Source organism: Calypte anna, chromosome 1 (genome assembly GCF_003957555.1).
Source record: "Calypte anna isolate BGI_N300 chromosome 1, bCalAnn1_v1.p, whole genome shotgun sequence".
NCBI classification, from domain to species: domain Eukaryota; kingdom Metazoa; phylum Chordata; class Aves; order Apodiformes; family Trochilidae; genus Calypte; species Calypte anna.
Window position 1 is genome coordinate 139,219,414 of NC_044244.1, and position 17,948 is coordinate 139,237,361.

The 17,948-nt window shown below is 39.7% G+C and overlaps 1 protein-coding gene across 1 annotated transcript in view; it reads right to left on the bottom strand.

The window, feature by feature from the left end:
* Positions 1-17,877, bottom strand: part of TMCO3 (transmembrane and coiled-coil domains 3) — a 35,616-nt gene extending 17,739 nt beyond the window's left edge. The window contains exons 1-9 of the mRNA XM_030469409.1: positions 17,345-17,877; positions 16,990-17,105; positions 14,500-15,031; positions 9,086-9,265; positions 4,811-5,002; positions 3,858-3,986; positions 1,855-1,947; positions 1,015-1,201; positions 206-323 (exon numbers count right to left, since the gene is read on the bottom strand). Of these exons, the coding sequence (XP_030325269.1) occupies positions 206-323; positions 1,015-1,201; positions 1,855-1,947; positions 3,858-3,986; positions 4,811-5,002; positions 9,086-9,265; positions 14,500-14,946 (1,346 nt within the window). The 5' untranslated portion in view covers positions 14,947-15,031; positions 16,990-17,105; positions 17,345-17,877. The remainder of the gene's footprint in view (positions 1-205; positions 324-1,014; positions 1,202-1,854; positions 1,948-3,857; positions 3,987-4,810; positions 5,003-9,085; positions 9,266-14,499; positions 15,032-16,989; positions 17,106-17,344) is intronic.
* Positions 17,878-17,948: the final 71 nt, after the last annotated feature.

The window sequence follows — 17,948 nt, forward strand, 5'->3', positions numbered from 1 at the left end:
TTATGTATTGGACAGGACTAAGGAAGCTAGAACAGAAAAATATCTTCATACAACATGCCAAGTACAAATATAGTAAAGGAAACTCAGAACAGTGTGTATTTTTCACTGAACTGACATTAACTGCAGTACTCTCATAGTTGTATCATCTGCATACTAACTGGAAAGGAGTGGGGAGAAGATACATACAGGAATTTTTTTTTTTTACCTGGAATACGTGCTTGCTCCTGCTTGAATAAGTGTAGGCATGACAGCTATAAATAAACCCAGCTGCACATCCTGCATCACCAACATGCCAAGTAGTACACTACTGTAGTCAATGTCCCCTGTACACCAACAAAGCAGACATGGAGACATTCAGCAGAATCAGTGAATACTTGCAGTGCTCAGAAATCTTGAAATGTCTTAGAATCATAGCATTGGCTGGGTTGGAAGGGACCTCAGAGATCATCAAGTCCAACCCTTGATCCACTACTGCTGCAGTTACCAGACCATGGCACTGAGTGCCACATCCAGTCTCTTTTTAAATATCTCCGGGATGGAGAACCCACTACTTCCCTGGGCAGCCCATTCCAGTGTTTGATCACCCTCTCTGTAAAGAAATTCTTTCTAATGTTCAACCTCAACCTCCTCTGGCACAACTTAAGACCGTGCCCTCTTGTCTTGTTGAAAGTCATCTGGGAAAAGAGACCAACCCCCACCCGGCTACACCCTCCTTTCAGGGAGTTGTAGAGAGCGATGAGGTCTCCCCTGAGCCTCCTCTTCTCCAGGCTGAACATCCCCAGCTCCCTCAGCCTCTCCTCATAGGACTTGTGCTTGAGTCCCTTCACCAGCCTGGTTGCCCTCCAGTTCTCAATCAGGTGAGGTCACTCAAAACATACAGCGTTAAAAGAGGATGAACACTTAACAGGCTTAACAGTAGGTTTTGGTTTGTCTTATTTCATAATATTACAAAGACAACTTTTTTCTCCTTTTATTGCAGATACTACAGTAGTCCATATTTTAAATCATACTTACCTTCTTTATCTCCTCGAACACTACCTGCAAGAAATCTTGACACCAGTGGTGTGCTTGATAAAGATAAACAAGTGGAGATGAAGACACTTTGTGTTGGTCTGATTTGGAGCAAGTGTCCCCACAGTAAACCAAAGGCAATCATCAGAACTGTCATGTAGCAGGGTCCTTGCAAAGATATTTTCCATACCTTTGTGAAGAAAACAAGTTCTTACAATAAAGACAGATGATGCTTTTAATGCATAAGTTACAATGATTTTCACTATATATAAGCAGTTTAAGATGCATGATTTAATATTATTAGAATTTTAGCTAGTTATTTCATAAAAGTTATTTCATAAACTTTTTTTATTAAGACCAAGAGAAACTTGTAACTTTTTGCAGAATCCTGATGGCCAGATTGTGCTAACATACTTGTGGACTCAGTTTATTAGCCAGTACATGTATCATCATCTCAGCATGCAATACATAACAAACTGATTTTTTTTCCAACAGGACTGGCAAACATTACTGAACACTCCATAATAGCAACTGCATGTTACTGCATGTTAAAATAATGCAGGGATGGATTGCTGTAAGTTGTGTCAGATTTTTCTAGTAATCAAACTGGGATTTTTTACCAAAATGAAGAGATATAGCAAAGTGGTTTTTTTGAAAGGCCAAACAAAAAATGCATTCTATTCTTTCCAAAGAGTTAAAGAAGTGAATGTCTTAACTGTCCTTTCAAAAATGTACAAAGTTATACAAGCATATTAGAGAGAGAACGTAAAAATCTGAAACAGAACTGATAACCTTAACACCATCGATTGAATTCTGTAATGTAGAGACATTATACAAGAATACCTTTCTTAGTCTTTCAGGAGAAAATTCCAGACCAACAAGGAAAAGAGTGAAGAATACACCAAACTCTCCTAACGTCTCCACCTGTACAATAGACTTTAAAAAAAAATAAAAAAATAAAAATCCGTGCACAGTAGTCTACTTAGAATACAAATTTATGTCCATTTACAAAAGGAATTGTTTCTCATTATGTTTCCCTAGGTAGTTCCCATAGGAAATTCCCTCAGCACCTTTAGGGTTCAAAGGTTTTTCCCCATCACCTGTCTGCTACTGGACAATTTGGTTGGGTAGTAAAGGTCACCCAAAATGATTATGTGTTGACATATGTAAGTTTGCTTGTTTGTTGAAAATAAATAGGTTAAATTTTATGCATATCATATTAAACCTCCAAAGTTTACATTTCAGAAGTTACTTCTCTCTAGTTATTTTATTGGCCTATTGGTATAATAATTCTGCTAGACTGTAGATGCTATTCTGCTCTCTGCCCTATAGACTCCATGCATCTGTCTCTCAAACCAATACAACTACCAGACTTTCCACTTCAGAGAGAAGGGTGCAACAGCAAGAAAAGTGGTTGTCTTCCTTTCACAACAGAAAAAAGCTGACTTTTTTTCCTATGTATTCACAGTCCAGAGCAGAAGAGGACAGGGTGATCAAGCACAGAGAAGTGGAGATGGAACATTCCCTGCCAGATTAGAATCTGCCTGCCTTTTCAGTTCCTCTGACATTCAAGTTTTAATGAAATACAGAAGAGACAAAAGGCAGGAGCACAGACAAGAGACCCAGCCAAAATGAACTGTAACCAGATGAATAATGCTTAATCACATCTCCACAAGAAACAGGCAGTCTCACTTCTAAGATATTGTTCTAAAGAAACCTCCATCTCTGTTGTGTTCACATCACCTTCTTCAGTGTAAGCCTATGAAAATTCATTGTTGAGTCTCCTAATGCCAAGCTTAGAAACCTTCTTCTTAGACTAAGTGGTCAAGTTGTCCAGACCTTCTTGATCCAGACCTTATGTACAACACAAAGGTTATTATTTAATCTCAACTTTGGAATTTGAAATTTTTAAACTGTTCTATTTGTAGCCTTCTCTTCCAAATACGAGACTGACAAAACCCTACAATCTCTTTCCCTTCCAACTTACTTTTGAGCCCAACAGTCATTTTTAACAAACTCCCACCTCACAGCAAAGGTTGCAAAGACACTAAATTCCAAGCAGTTATGCAGAGATCAACATAACAGACAAATGTAACTTAACCAGACATTACCATGCAACCTTAACATGTGTTCTGTTTTGCCTGCTGGCTAAACAATCTGTTAATGCACACCAGACCACTTATCAAAACATGTGCAATGTTTAGCCAACCACAGCCCACAGCCTCCTCACACTGAGCTAGTAATCAGGGGACACGTGATGGAGCTAAAAAGGTTCAAGAGACTTCAGGAATGTGGGCAGAGGACTGGAAAAGAAGTAGGGTGACTGGGATGGATGAAAGAGCTACAGAGGTGCAAAGTAACTGTCTAGGAAGCCAAGCTATGCTACTTAGGGAACTACTTCTTTTAAACACTTCCCCCAGAGCCAACACATAAGGTTTTGAGTATTTGACATCTTTTAAATAATTTGTCTATGAAGTTTGATGATTTATGATTAAAGGTAAGAAGGGAAAATAACCAAAACCAAATAACAAAAAAACCCCAAAACACCAAACTATAAAACAAATACAAAACCATACCAAATAAAAAGAAAAACCCGCAACATACAACCTTCAGCTTTCACTTTGAACAACTATTTCTGTCATGATTATATAGAAGAAAACACTTAAAACAAAGTCCTTCAAAGACATAAAATTTTAAGGCCTCATTTTGCAAAAGTCCAAGTTTGGGGATTAATTCTTTTTAATTAAAAAAAAATACAATTGAGGTTGGCAATACTATATTCTTTTAAATCTACTGTTAAAATTTTCAACAAAGGAAATTAATCAAAAAACAACTTTCATACTTACCTTGATACTATTTAGTCCAGATGGTCCTAAGAGTACTCCACAAATGATATACCCAAACATGGTTGGCAATCCTATTGTTGTGCACAGCCAGCCACATGGCAAAGACAACATTCCTATTGTCACAATATCCTAAATATTTAAGATTTACAAAGGTATTAATATAAAGTACACACAAATTTGTGATTAAAGACCATTAACTTTCAGAAGACAAATAGCACTCTGAAATAAAACGTAGAATACTGTCTGTCAAAAAAAAAAAAACAAACCCACAGCTTCAGTAAATTAACCAGAAGACTTTGCTGTAGGTATAAGCACCTCAGTTTTGCAGATGACACATGTGAGGTACTCACCTTAAGTAATTGGTAGCTTTGGGGACTTGTGATTAATTTATTAACTACTTTAAATACATTATAGGAAGTAGACAGTTTCCTAGAAAGTTGTGGGGAATGACAATTTGTACTAAAACAAAATGGTAAAACAGATCCAACTTTTTTGTTTGGGTTTTTTTTTAAATATTTCCAATCCAATAATTCTTCATGAAGCAGAAATACAATGAAAAACACATCTATATATTTTCCAGCATCTTTTTTTCATCACAAGACATGAACAGAGATAAACTCTCTAGTGACAGCACACAAGTGGCTTCTATCAGTCACAGCAAGAGCTTGCCATGCTGTTTGCAGCCTGAGAGAGAGGATGCTGCCCTAAAGATGCAAAAGGTTAAATAAAAACAAAGAGGATTAATGGGGCATCATAATCAGTCTTGTGAAGACTACACTAGGGGTAGGGAACCCACTGTCCAGATCATCAGTAGACAGAGTAATGATGAATGTTAGGATAAGTTTAGAGTGACAAATGCTGAAACCATATTCAATCCAATCAAGGACTCCATGCAAGCTAGCAGGAATAAACTTTAGCAAAATGAATATCAAGAACATCCCTAAATTTATTACCTTTATGAAATGATGGTCAGCACGAGGAATGGTTGAATCTCTGGGCTTGGTAAGAATATATTGATTGTTCTGGGAATCAATAAGCATACTAAGACCTAAGTCATCCTCTACTTCTCTTTTTGAAGCATTTATTTTGGAGTTGGCTTCATCTTCTTCCACCCTTAAAACAGCTTCAAAGTTTACACCTCTTACCTAGACGAAAAAGAAAGCAAATAACAAAAACAAAAGGTCAGTGAAGGAATAGACTATTAACTGTGCTGGAAATTGATCCAGAATTTGCTGATGCTAATTATACTGCAGTTTCTTCTTAGAGAAGTCTTTCAGTCTCTTTATGCAAGCTTGATGTCCATAACTGAAAATGCTATTTTGCTTCACATTTTAGAAATGAGAGATTTTTTCAGACCTCTATATCCAAGTTGTCCAGCTAAAAAAAACAAACAAAAAAATAGACAAGGTCTCAAAGCTGTAAAATTGCAGTTCAGTATTTTCAATCGCATCTAATCTGATTTAAAAAAAAAAAAAAGGCTTTACCATATTTAGAAGACTTCAGGCTGGATTGAAATGTAACATTTTATTCCCTTGAAGAAAACCAGTTAGATTATTAAGTGATATTCAGTTCACAAAAATCTGAAATGATGACTGTATTCCAAGTCAAGAAAAAGCCACTAATCAGTAAATTTGAAGGAGAAAGGATAAAAACCATTAAAACCATTTCTATCTAACTCTGTCCTCTTGGCTGCAGCTATGAAGCAGAAGACACTAGAATGATTTCATTATGCAGTGTACTTTAAATAACATAGATTTTACCAATATTCAGAAACAGTTATAGTTGTTCTTTCTTTTAGATTCCAGTAAAGAGAGTAGGCTGTTGACATTCCACTGACTGAGTACAAAACATTCAACTTTTCTGTATTGCTGTATTTTGCTGACAAATTAATTTCTTTAATGAAGAAATTCATTCACATATGCCATCTGTAAAACAAGATCCTAATTTTTTTTTCTGATTCTCCAGCACATTTCCCCAGTTATAATAAATATTGAATTTGATATTGATATTTGATATGTAACTGCCATTTTTATATTTTTCTTCCATTCCTTACATTTGTGTGTGTGTACATAATTAAAAACTTTTACTTTAGGAATTACCTCTTACCCTGGTTTTGTACACCATGCAGTATGATGGGCCTCTAAAGAACTGGCAGTCACTGAGAACCAAAACACAAGTGTTAAAAGAAAAAAGGAACTTGAAACAAATTATGAAGTTTGCAGAATTATTTAGAAGCATAAAATAACTCCTTCAAATATCAGCATTTTTAGCTGTTGGAGTAAGAGGCTGATGGCCATTTTCTATTCATGAATTATGAAAGCTGTCTTAACACCCTTTTTTTCCTCTCAAAGCCAATTATTTTATATACATTTTGCCCTTATTTCCCTAAGCTCCCTACTTACCAGGCTATTTTGCATTCAAGAATGAGGGGTCTGATGCCAGGTCTAAGAGACCAAACCATGTGCTCAGCTGATGGGAGAAAGCAGAGCAGCTGCATGCCACATACATGCAAAAACTATTCTCACAGCACTGGAGCAAGATGAAAAGGCTTCCCTACCATCAGCAAGCATGAAGAACTGTTTCTAATCAGAATACACAAGAAGTGCCCAGTCCTACAGTTCTTCTGTCATTTTTGCTCCTGAGCCCCACAGCCTCGTTCCTACTCCGGAGAGATGAAAACAGAGCTTAGAGTTTATTGTTAAATGCTGGCTCTACATTTTAAATTTACACTGATTTTCACATTGGAATTAATCCGCTGTTCAGTGCAGTGTTCCCATCTTGCAGATGACAATTACTTTGCCTAAAAACCAAAACACTAATAAGCCAACATCTGTTATAGTATCTTCTTGGGAATTCAATGTTATGACATCAGCAATCATGTTCAACTAAGCAAAATTATCTGATAAAACACAACAGCAGTGAAGCATCTGCTTTGAAGCTCTGGAACTCCAAATTCACACAGAGTTTGTTAAATGTTCTTTTGCAGTTGGTAGCTTGTCGGTCTGGAACTTAACCAAACTTCTCTGAGTCAAAATTAAAAATGTAACAAAGGTCACATAAAAGCAATGCTATTGGATAAATATATTCCTTATCTACTGGAGTTCCCAGCCTAGGCCAGAAATAACATTAGAAAAAAAGGGAAGATGTTTATAAGTTTAAGACAATTATATATTAAAAAAATCTGTTGGTTTTGTTTGTTTTTTCCTGTGTAATACATTTATAAATGTATTTATAAATGTGGATACTTAATATTCATACATTGTATGGATATTAAAAATTTTTACTTTTACAAAAGAAACGAGTAGAAGAAGAAGAACAAGAGTAGACAGCATTGGATCAGATGAGCTTTAAAATACTAATTAATTTGAGGACATAATGAGAGAAAACAGTTATTTACAGGATTTTCTTTCCTACATCAGCAGCTTCTGAAAGTGGTTTGTACATAACAGAATTCAGTGTGTAAATACCCTTGTCTTGCAATAAGAGGGCTAGCTCAGATTCTTTTTTTTTTTTTTTACCTACTACACTTCTCTATTTTATTTTAGTAGAAGCTTTTTTATCTTTATCAGATTACTGATGAGGCTATTAGAGCTTCTTTGTTATAAAGTTCCAGTGCTCTAACTTAAGAGAAAAACATGCTAGACGTATCCTGCAAAGATGGGTATGCAAACAGTCCTCTGGGTTCCACTTCATGGTGCCTTTTCTTTCACGAATAGCGATGCCAGCGGGAAACCAGAGAGAGACAGTGGAGAAAAAGGATGTACTGGCATTTTGCCACCTAGCAGGTGCAGCTGAAGGAACTGCGTTTCCTCCTCTCTTTAAAACGCGCGGTTATGCCGCAGCGGAGCAGAAGAGGGCACTCCAGGAGCTCGTCCCTTCCCTGATGCTGCTGCTGGCCGAGCTGAGTTAGGTTCCCTGTTTGGGTAGGATTGCTGAGGGCTGGTGTATACAAAGTAAAAAGATGCTGATATTTTTCCTCAGTAGAGTACAATTACAAAAAACTGTCCTGGCTCTACTAGGGAACAACTGCTTTGCCTCCTTAGTGGAATTTGTGTGCTATGTTCACCTTAAAGGTCAGCCTGCAAATCAACATATCATAGAATCATAGAATTGGCTGGGTTGGAAGGGACCTCTGAGATCATCAAGTCCAACCCTTGATCCACTACCGCTGCAGTTCCCAGACCATGGCACTGAGTGCCACATCCAGTCTCTTTTTAAATATCTCCAGGAATGGAGAATCCACTACTTCTCTGGGCAGCCCATTCCAGTGTCTGATCACCCTCTCCGTAAAGAAATTCTTTCTAATATCCAACCTAAACCTCCCCTGGCACAACTTGAGACTGTGCCCTCTTGTCTTGTTGAAAGTCATCTGGGAAAAGAGACCAACCCCCACCCGGCTACACCCTCCTTTCAGGGAGTTGTAGAGAGTGATGAGGTCTCCCCTGAGAACAAAAACCTTTCAAAAAGCAAAAGGCAAATAAAATTGCAATCCACACTTATGCAAAATAGGACTGATTAGGAGAATTGGTCTCTGAGGGCAGCCCAAGGGGACACTAGAATAAACTGATGCACTCCCAGCTCCAAATACACACAGCCTTACCTGAGGGACACTGCCCAGCACAGAAACAACGAGCAGGGCAAATAAAAAAATTTAAAAAGCAGAGAAAGTCAGAAGAAAGCAAGACCACAAACATATTCCATGTCCTTACCTGGAACAATGTATCTTTCTCAGACTGTGAAAACAAACTGCAAGGATTCTTGTTCTCTCTTAACTTTCCCAACAGAATGTAAGAGAAAAAGGTGGAGACTGTGCTTAACATGGTAACTCCAGATCCTGCAAAGTCTACCACAGTTCCCACCACCACTGCTGAGATGTCCTAACTCTTAAGGACTGTTTCAATCAGATGGACTATACTTGCCACTGTCAAGGTGGCAGCTGTTGAGAGGACTTTAAAATCAAAAACACAGGAATAACCAGCAAAAAGGAGTAATTATTCCTGTTTGCTCACTCCTAGAAAACAATCGTTCTATCAACAAATGCTTTCTTCTGTTGAAAGCAGAGCAAAATGAAATGTAGAGACAAAAGGTTTTTGTGTTGTTTTTTTTTAATAGGAACAAAAATCCTAATTATTTAACAAAAGAGGAATGCCCCTACAGTGCAAGTATCAGCTAAAAAAGTAAATGCACACCAATGAAAAGATAGTCTGAAACATCGCTTAATCACTTACAGATTTGTTGTCATCAAAGGCATGCTCTTCTATTTCCTCTTCCAATCTATCAGCTGCCTTCCTGACATCTTCTAGAATTTCATCAAGCATTGACAGGCTTTTGTTCTGATGCTGCATGTTCTTAAGGGCTTCAACCTGATGCTTTTCTGCTGCTAATAGTTCGACGTACTCCATTTCTTCCTGTTGAATTTTACAACACACATGAAGTGCTACTTAGGCCTCTGACCAGAAAAACATTTGACATAAATGTACATTTCTTTTGACACAAAACATCTTACAAGTGAAATTGAGAAAAAAAAAAAAACAACAACATAGACCTTATAATGGCAAGTGAAGATTGCTTTCCCCTTTGTCAGTTTTCACTAGGGGAAGTGGACAAGCAAAACAACAAACAAAATATCCACCCACCAAATGCCTTTTCTAATTCATTAAACAGTAGAACTGCCCCAGGATTACCATCCAGAAAATACAAGAAAAGAATCAATTTGAGGAACTCTAGGAAACATTTCAGAGCCAAGTAAAAGTTAGAGCTTAATGCTTTAGCAAGGAAGCATAATAAAACTTGAGCATAGTTTTACTAGCTACAACAAACAAACAAATTGGAAGAAAAACACAATGAATCTTAATTTTATAAGGCATTTTATAAACATGGGAAGAGATTTGTTTATGGTTTTCAAAATTATAACAACTGTGGAAACAACTACAAAACAATAAAAAATAAAAAGCAGTTGGGAGAGAGTACAGATGAACAGTCAAGCACTCTAGTTGAGTTTCTAGCTGTTTATGCTTCCCAATAAGCATTTTCCTAACAGAAGTAAAATACTTGACTTTGTCAATCTTTTCAGAGTGGGCCCCTTGTGAACTTGTGCTAATGATTTCTGAAATCCATTTCTAGGCTTCAGAAGTAAGAAAATAAAAAACGCTGATGTGATGCAGTGTGAGAATATTAGTAGGATAGTCTTACTAGTAGGATATTCCTACAGTTCTAGTAGGATATATTCCTGATAAAGTTATGATGTTTCAGGTTCAAATAAGAGAAATAAAAGTTTTATTTACTGGCCAAGAACCAGATTTGTCACTGTGCCTTTGGCTACTAATATGATAACCAAACTTAATACTTCGTGCACTGACAAGGTGTAATTGAAGGGTTGTTTGTGGGCTTTTTGGTTGTTTTGTTGGATTAAAAAAAAAAAAAGGATAAAAATAATCTTCACTTTACATGCCTCCATTCTTTAAATATGTGCTGACTGAGAAAATCTAGGGATGAGGATATGTAAGCAATGGCAGGTTTTTTCCTTTCAGTTAGATTCAGGATGCTGAGAATTAGTGTGCCCGGTAGGTCGAGGGAGGTCACCCTTCCCCTGTGTTCTGCCCTAGTGAGGCCCCATCTGGAATACTGCATCCAGTTCTGGGCTCCCCAGTTCAAGAGAGACAGGGAACTGCTGGAGAGAGTCCAGTGGAGGGGAACAAAGATGACTGGGGGATTGGAGTATCTCTCTTACAAGGGAAATCTGGGACTGTTCAGTGTGGAAAAGAAAAGGAGGAGACCTTCAGCAATGAGCATAAATATCTACAGGTGAGTGTAAGCAGGATGGAGCCAGGCTCTCTCTTTTCAGTAGTGCCCAGTGACAGGACAAGGGGCAATGGGCACAAGCTGGAACACAGGAAGTTTAAATTGAACATGGGAAGAAGCTTCTTAAGTGTGAGGCTGGCAAAGCACTCGAACAGGATGCCCAGAGAGGAGGAGTCACCTTCTCTGGAACCATGCAAAACCCATCTGGATGCAATCATGTGTAATGTTCTCCAGGCAATACTGCTCTAGCAGGGGGGGTGGACTAGAGGATCTGTAGAGGTCCCTTCCAGATCCAGTGATTCTCTGATTCTGTAAATATTTAGGTGAGAGAGACCCTTTTAAAAGAGCCAATATAATATTACCAAGGGAAACATGAGACTGGGCAAAAAATAGAAGCATTCTCTTGGTCAGATTGAATTCCCATAAAACACAAGTCTCAGTCTCCATTTTAGATGCCCTGCCATGCCCATTTAGAAATCAGACAGACCTCTAGGTTGCATGTTTTGTCTGCATACCCCACACAGGTATCTTAGATAACCTGGGCATCTAAAATGGTCCTAAACTCCTCTGTTTATCTTAACAACTGGAGCGCCCTCTCCTTCACAAACATTTTCAGATGAACATTTTTCTGCTTGAAACCTGCAAGAACATGCATATAATTCAATTAATTCTTCAATGCCAAGACAAAAGTATGTTCAGTACAACCTGTAACTGTAGCTTAACCCCTTTAAAATACTGACAGCCAGATAAATACTCCTGGTTGTGATGAAACCACAGAGCTGCAGGCTCTTGACTCTTGGTGTTTAGAATTACCATAGTTACACCAGCATGATGAAAATCACCCAATTCCCAAAATAACACAGGGTTGGGAAAAATGTAACTATTAATGTGTTTGGCTCTATGACAGCTGCTTGAGTTCTTATGCAACACATAGGCAAGAGCCACAGTCACTCCCATACAACCTCAAGGAAAAACTTTTCCTACCTGTTCTCCGCCATTAGACATTGCTTGAAAGATGTAAAAAAAAGTCCCCTGAATGAGTTGCAGAATTTTTCCTCATTCGGCAACAATTTAGAATGGAATTGGTAAGGGTTACATCCTTTCCCCTCAAAAATGGAGCAGGTGATGGAAGGAGCTGATTAGTCCTTTCTGAGACAGACTGGCTGAACTGTTATGAGGTAAACTTCAGGAAAAAAGTAAGGCTTTAATTTGCAAGAAGTTAACTTTCTCTGAGTAGCAAGATAGAAGGGCTTTGAAAAATCTGAGCTTAACTGTAAGCTTCTTTAACTAATGAAGACTGAAATGTTTGTAGTTTATTACAGTGTCACCTCTGTCTTCACCTGCAGAGCAGTGTCATGGCAGCTGAGTAGGACAGTCAGAGAACAGTGTCACAAAAAGGACACCCTACCTCAAAGAGACTGCTACATTTTAAGCAAAAGTGCATCACAGTACAAACACTGCAACTCAGGCTGGGACTGGAGACATCTGATCACAAGGTGCATACCAGACAATCTTTTAAGCAAAGTAACACAGATTGTGGTTGTGCACTAAATGGGAGACTGGAACACCCAGAAACACATAAGCTAAATGAAGTAAGGTTAAGCAAGACTTGGTGGCAAAGCTGTTTATGAAAGCAGTGCTGCTCTTGGTCTCTACTGTTCAATCAGGGATGAAATAGGCACATTTAGAAAATGAAGCTTCTTTGTACTACTTGCAAGTTATTTCTTCCATCAGTATCTGAGTAGTAGGCACCCAAGAAAGTAGAAGCTGATAAAAAGTAGGTAAAGTTTTGGTGATTTTTCCTGAACCTCCCACACGAATTCCTAGAGCAAAGAAAGGCAGAAGCTTCAGTGCTTCTTCCTTCCTCCCCTCCAACCACAAATGATTCCACTATATCTTTTCCCAGCATCAGAATCAGCAAGAAATGCATCAAAAATGCATATATCCCAACACTAAAGACTTCCAAATACTTCAGCTCAACAGAAATCAAATGAAGAGTCCAGAGTCCCTCTACAGTCTTTTGTGTTTTCCAATCACTGTTTCAGAAATGGAAAGGAGGTCTTATGAGCACACCAAAAAAGTAATCACTACAGTAAAATGAAACTGGAACACAACTGTACCTAATGTGTCTGTTCTGAAGTAAGAAAAAGTAAAAAAAAAAATATATAATCTACATAATTTTTTGGCATGCATTTCCCCACTGTTCTTTGTTCCACTTTATGTAACAATGGTAAGGTTAGAACAAGTATTCTGTTTAAATAATCACAAATATGACATAAGAATGAAGGGTGTAAGTAAACACCTTGATATGATAATAAAAAGAATAAAAAAAAAGCCTACATAATCGACCTCTTCAGAAGTGAAGTTTTGACAGGACACACTTCTAAAACACTATGCACCCAGGCCTCCTTTTAGGAGAAAAACGAAGAAACACTGCTCTCAGGTCCAAGGACAGATTACTTCAGCATTTTACAGTAAGATTTAGTTTTAGTAAGATTAGTACTTTACGTTGCAAAGAACTAGGTAAAAGAGAAAAGATTCTGGAAAGCTTTACTTTAGTATTTTTGAGATCTCTCAAGACAAAAAAAGGTGAAAAAAATCAAATAACTCTCATAACAATTTCTAGCATTTCTATGCAGCAGAGATTGGCACTACCAGAGAGCCAATACCAAAGTCATATTGAGAACTTCACTGGAACACACCTAGATCCAAGCTACTCCTTATCCAAACTTGTCATAATTCAGTTTTTGTTTTCACTGCACAGGCCACTCCAGCCTCCCAAGTCTGCATCCTAACTCTACTTCCACCACCCCTTCTTTCCTCAGTTCACTGCACACTTTTCTTCCACCCAACCTCTCGCTATGTTCACCTGGTAAGGTCTGGACATTTCTCACACAGGCATCCCTTAGAGTCTCCCAGCTCAGATCCTATATCCCAGCTACATTTTTTTCCCCTTCCCTTGCTTCCTTGCACAAGGGCAGCCTCTTCTATTAGAAGACAGAAAACGAAGAAAAATCTTAATATATTCCTCAAGTGGCTGAGGTGCAGAGCAAGGAAAAGAGCAATTTAAATACCAAAGCAATTGAATAACATTTTCTTCCAAAAGGACTTTCAGTACACAGTCTGAGCACTACCAAGTCTAGTAGACAGTGGCAGATTGTGCACAACCTAACAGGTCTGCACTGACAGGGGAATTCAGATTTTCTATGAAGTACTTGTGCTCAACAGTTACTCACCTGTGTGCTCTTCTTGGTAAAGTTATCTCAGTCAGCTCCTCCTAGGAAATACTTGTTTTCAAACAAAATCTGAACTTCTTAGACTAGGACTGATATACTGAGATTAAAAATCTAGCCATCTCATGTTTTGGTTAGTTATTTTACCCATCTCTATACCAATATGGAAATAACAGGCAAGAAATAATTCTGTTCAAATTGTAGATTTTGGTTATGCAATTATTGGTTCAAATGGAAAAAACAGTATTTTGCCAATTTATGGCATTATTCCACTCTGATAATACCCCTGGCTTATCTAATGCAATGTGCAATGACACACTTCTTGTATTCTTTTCCCTTTAACATACTTTTTGCTGTAGGTCTCACAATTATGCTTAGCTTTGCTTTGAAATAAGACCTAGTGACTTCTAGTAAGTTTTAAGTTCCACATGAGAAGTGCTTTTAATTTTACCAATGAGAACAAATAATTCAAAATCCATTTTAAAGAGTAGAACATTCAAGTTTCATGTAGAACCACTTTTTTATTAAAAGACTGAAACTGTGCCACAGTAAAATGAAATTAATGAATAAAATATTAATATTCTAGTAATAAACTTGGAGGAACTAACCTTAATTGCAGCTTCTCTCAAGGCTTCCAGTCTCTGTCTACTGCTTTCTTTCATATTTACAACATCTTTGTAATCACCCTGCAGAGCTCTTTGGAGGCCATGGATTGCTTGAAAGACTGAGTTTTCACTTTCATTTAGCTCCTTTTGGAAAATTTCAAAGGTGTGCACCTGAAAAAGTTTCTCTTCATCCGACAGCCCTGCATCCTTCTCAACTGCTCTTATAGCATTTTTCAGTTTGTTGAGAACAACATTCTTTTGGCGAAGAAGACCAGAGAGTTTTCTGCAGCTTTCCAGCACCCACTGCTTTCTCTGAGCAATCCCAGCTCCTTTCCCACGGTGCAGCTTTATTGCATGCTTTACTACATCTTCATGTTCTGCAGGATTTGCTAACTGGACACAAGGCAGTGAAACCAACGTCCACAGGGAAATAAATCCAGTTGCCTTCATTCTTCACTCCTTATTGCTGTTGGGAGAATCTGATGATGCACAACCTCTCAAAGCTTTATGCTACATGGTTTCTGCATCTTCAGTGCTGCAAGACAGTACCAACCAGTTAACAAATGTGATGATGTCAGGCCATATAGGTCAAGCAAAACAAACCTAAGAGTCCATCCCACACTATCATCTTTTAACAGAATGTATCAGGTCTCCTTCAGTCAAGAGTTACCAGAACCAAGAAACAGCCCAAGGTTGTCGATAGATTGTTTTCCTCTTGACTGTTTTCTAGAGATTAAAAACACTTTAAAAAGCTTTGTTATGTCATATTTGCACTGCTTCTTAGACTAGAGAAAAGCCAAAAAACATTAAGTGATGATGCCATAGGCTGTACTTCAACCTAACACCAGAACTCATCCTTCTAATTGATCAGCAAATATCTTCTATTTTTTCCAAACCTATCTTTAAAAAAAATCCCATCATAATTATTTGGTATTTATGCAGCCTCGGATGCATTAGGACACTCAACTATACAAAACAAAAGGGGAAAAAAAGCTTAACTGAAATAGATTACATTATAAATCAGACTTGTGAAGGAAACATTGCTGCAGTAAAGAAATAGCAGCAAAACTTCCTTGATTTCTGAGCAACACTAGTTTAGATCAAACATCTTCATGTGTAAGACTGCATGGTCTTGAAGCATTTTACCTCAAAGCTAATTATTGATCCTCAAGATTTTAAAGTAGTTATAAGAACACTAAAAGTAAAATCAATTAATAGGTTCATTTCCCAGAAGCTGCTTGAAGACGTATATTTAAACTGCTATATTTGCTTTTAACACCAAGCAGGATAGAATTTCAGAACCAAGAATCAATTTCCTTCCCTCAGATCTAACAGAAAAACACTGACCTTATCCTATAAAGTCCCATTTTCTTTAAAAAAACCCAACCAAACAGAAAACCCCCTATACCACAAAGCTATACATAACTATGCATAAATATATGAAAAACATACATTCAACACTGAAGCATGGCATTCTAAATATGCACAACACAGTATGTTAGATCATCAATAGAGATCATTAAAACATTTAAATAATTGAAAGTGCAATTAAAACAGCAAAACCATGTATATACATCACTCTACTTTCAATAAAATAATAAAGTAGAAATATTTTAGAACTTTGCTCAAGCTACAGGGTTTACCCTTTTAAGAGATCAGAAAAAAAAAAAAGCTCTCCCCACCCTCTGGCAAAGTTCAAGAGTAATATTTAAGGAAATATTTCTTCATGTTTACAAAGTAATACTCTTCTGTTCAACACTTTTGGAGGAGAGATTTTGCTGAATATATTACAACCTATTCCTGTAAGAAAAAAGGAAAGGAAAAAACCTAATGTATATTCAAGCTTCTGTTTATGAGGAGGTAAATAAAGCACTCTGCTGCACATCTTACATGGTATGTCCCACCACATAACTAAATTCTGAGGGGAGATTCAATCTAATAAGTTTACGATTGTTGCCCTGTGTAAGTTTACCACCGTGGTTCAGCCATGGTATGGCTTTGTTTCAGTAAAAGTGCTTTTTACTCAGCTAACAAAAACTATTGAGAAAAGCAGCACCCAGGGCAGCGCTCAAAATCTCTTCAGGGAATAATGACGTCACCTCTTAAAATTTATGATGAGTTCTGCGAGCAAATAAAGAGGTTAAAAAAACCAAAAAACCTTTCACCCCTCTCCGTGCACCAGCGATGACCAAAATTTTAGAGCAGACCCTTGTCGCTTGGAGTCCTTTTTCAGCAGTTTGTTCCCGATGCCCTGCAGCTCATCTTCCCCAACAAGCTGCGCAGCGCCGGATCTCATCGGGCTGACACTACACTCTGCCTCCACTCCAAGCCCTCACCCGCTCTTCCAAAAACCCTTAGGGCTCCTTCCACATCTACGTTTACCCCCCCCCTACCCGATCCCATTTTCTCCATCCAAGCTCCTTCAGGGCAGGGGAAGGGGCTGCCACTGTGACACACCCCCCCCCGGGGCACCTCTCTCCCCCGAGCACCCACCTGAGAACGACGACCGCCGGAGGGCAGCTCCAGCCGCCGCCGCCGCCGCCTCCTCACGGGCCGGCTTCCGGTACCGGCGCCTGGCGGTACCTCTCTCCCTGAGGAAGGCCGAGGGGCTGGAGGAGAAGGGAATGCGATCAGGAGAGCGCCGGCTGCGATCGGCACCTTTCCGGCCCCTGATGGCGGCACAGAGAGGGAGGGGGAGAGAGAGAGGCGGCTGCCCCGCAGCCCGACCCTCCCGGTAACGGGACTCAACTTTGGGGCCCCGCAGCAGTAATACCAAACACGCTCCCGCCTCCCCGCAGCACCCACACCGCCTCTTCGCAGCTCCTGCCCGCAATCGCCCAGCGCCCACCTTAGGGCCCGGCCGCTGAAGGGAAGGAGACGGAGACACCGGGCGGCTCCGAGCGCTGTTTCCTCTCCCCGCCCCGCTCACCTGAGGAAAGGAGGCGGGAAGGAAAGGAGGAAGGGAGGCCGACAGCATCCAGGGGAGCGCGGGAAGGACGAGATGGCAACGCGAAGAGCAGAGAGGTGAAAGAGAAGCGGCGACCGCTGAGTGCAGGCACCGAGGAGCTCGGCCCTTCCCTCCCCCCGCTCCGCCGGTCACCCCCGGCCGCTGCGGTACCTTTAAGCGCAGGGTGAGACGGGACCTGTAGTCCCAGCGCCTCCGCACGGCGTGTTGAAGGAAACCCAGTAGTGTCTCCCCCCAAAACCCCCGCACATTACCCTCCCCGCACACCCCTTCCCCCACATCCCGCCCGCTCTCCGGTGCGGGGCAGGCCGCGGGCCGTAGCCGCCGCTCTGGGCGGCGCTGCCCCTTCTTAGCGACATCGCCTCTCGCCGGGATGGGAGAGGGGGAAGGGAGCCGGGGCGCAGGAATAGCGGCGGTCTCCGCCAGCGCTCACCTCGGCCCACCGCGCTCCGCCTTTGCGCCGGGTCCCTTCCAGCGCGGCCGGCGA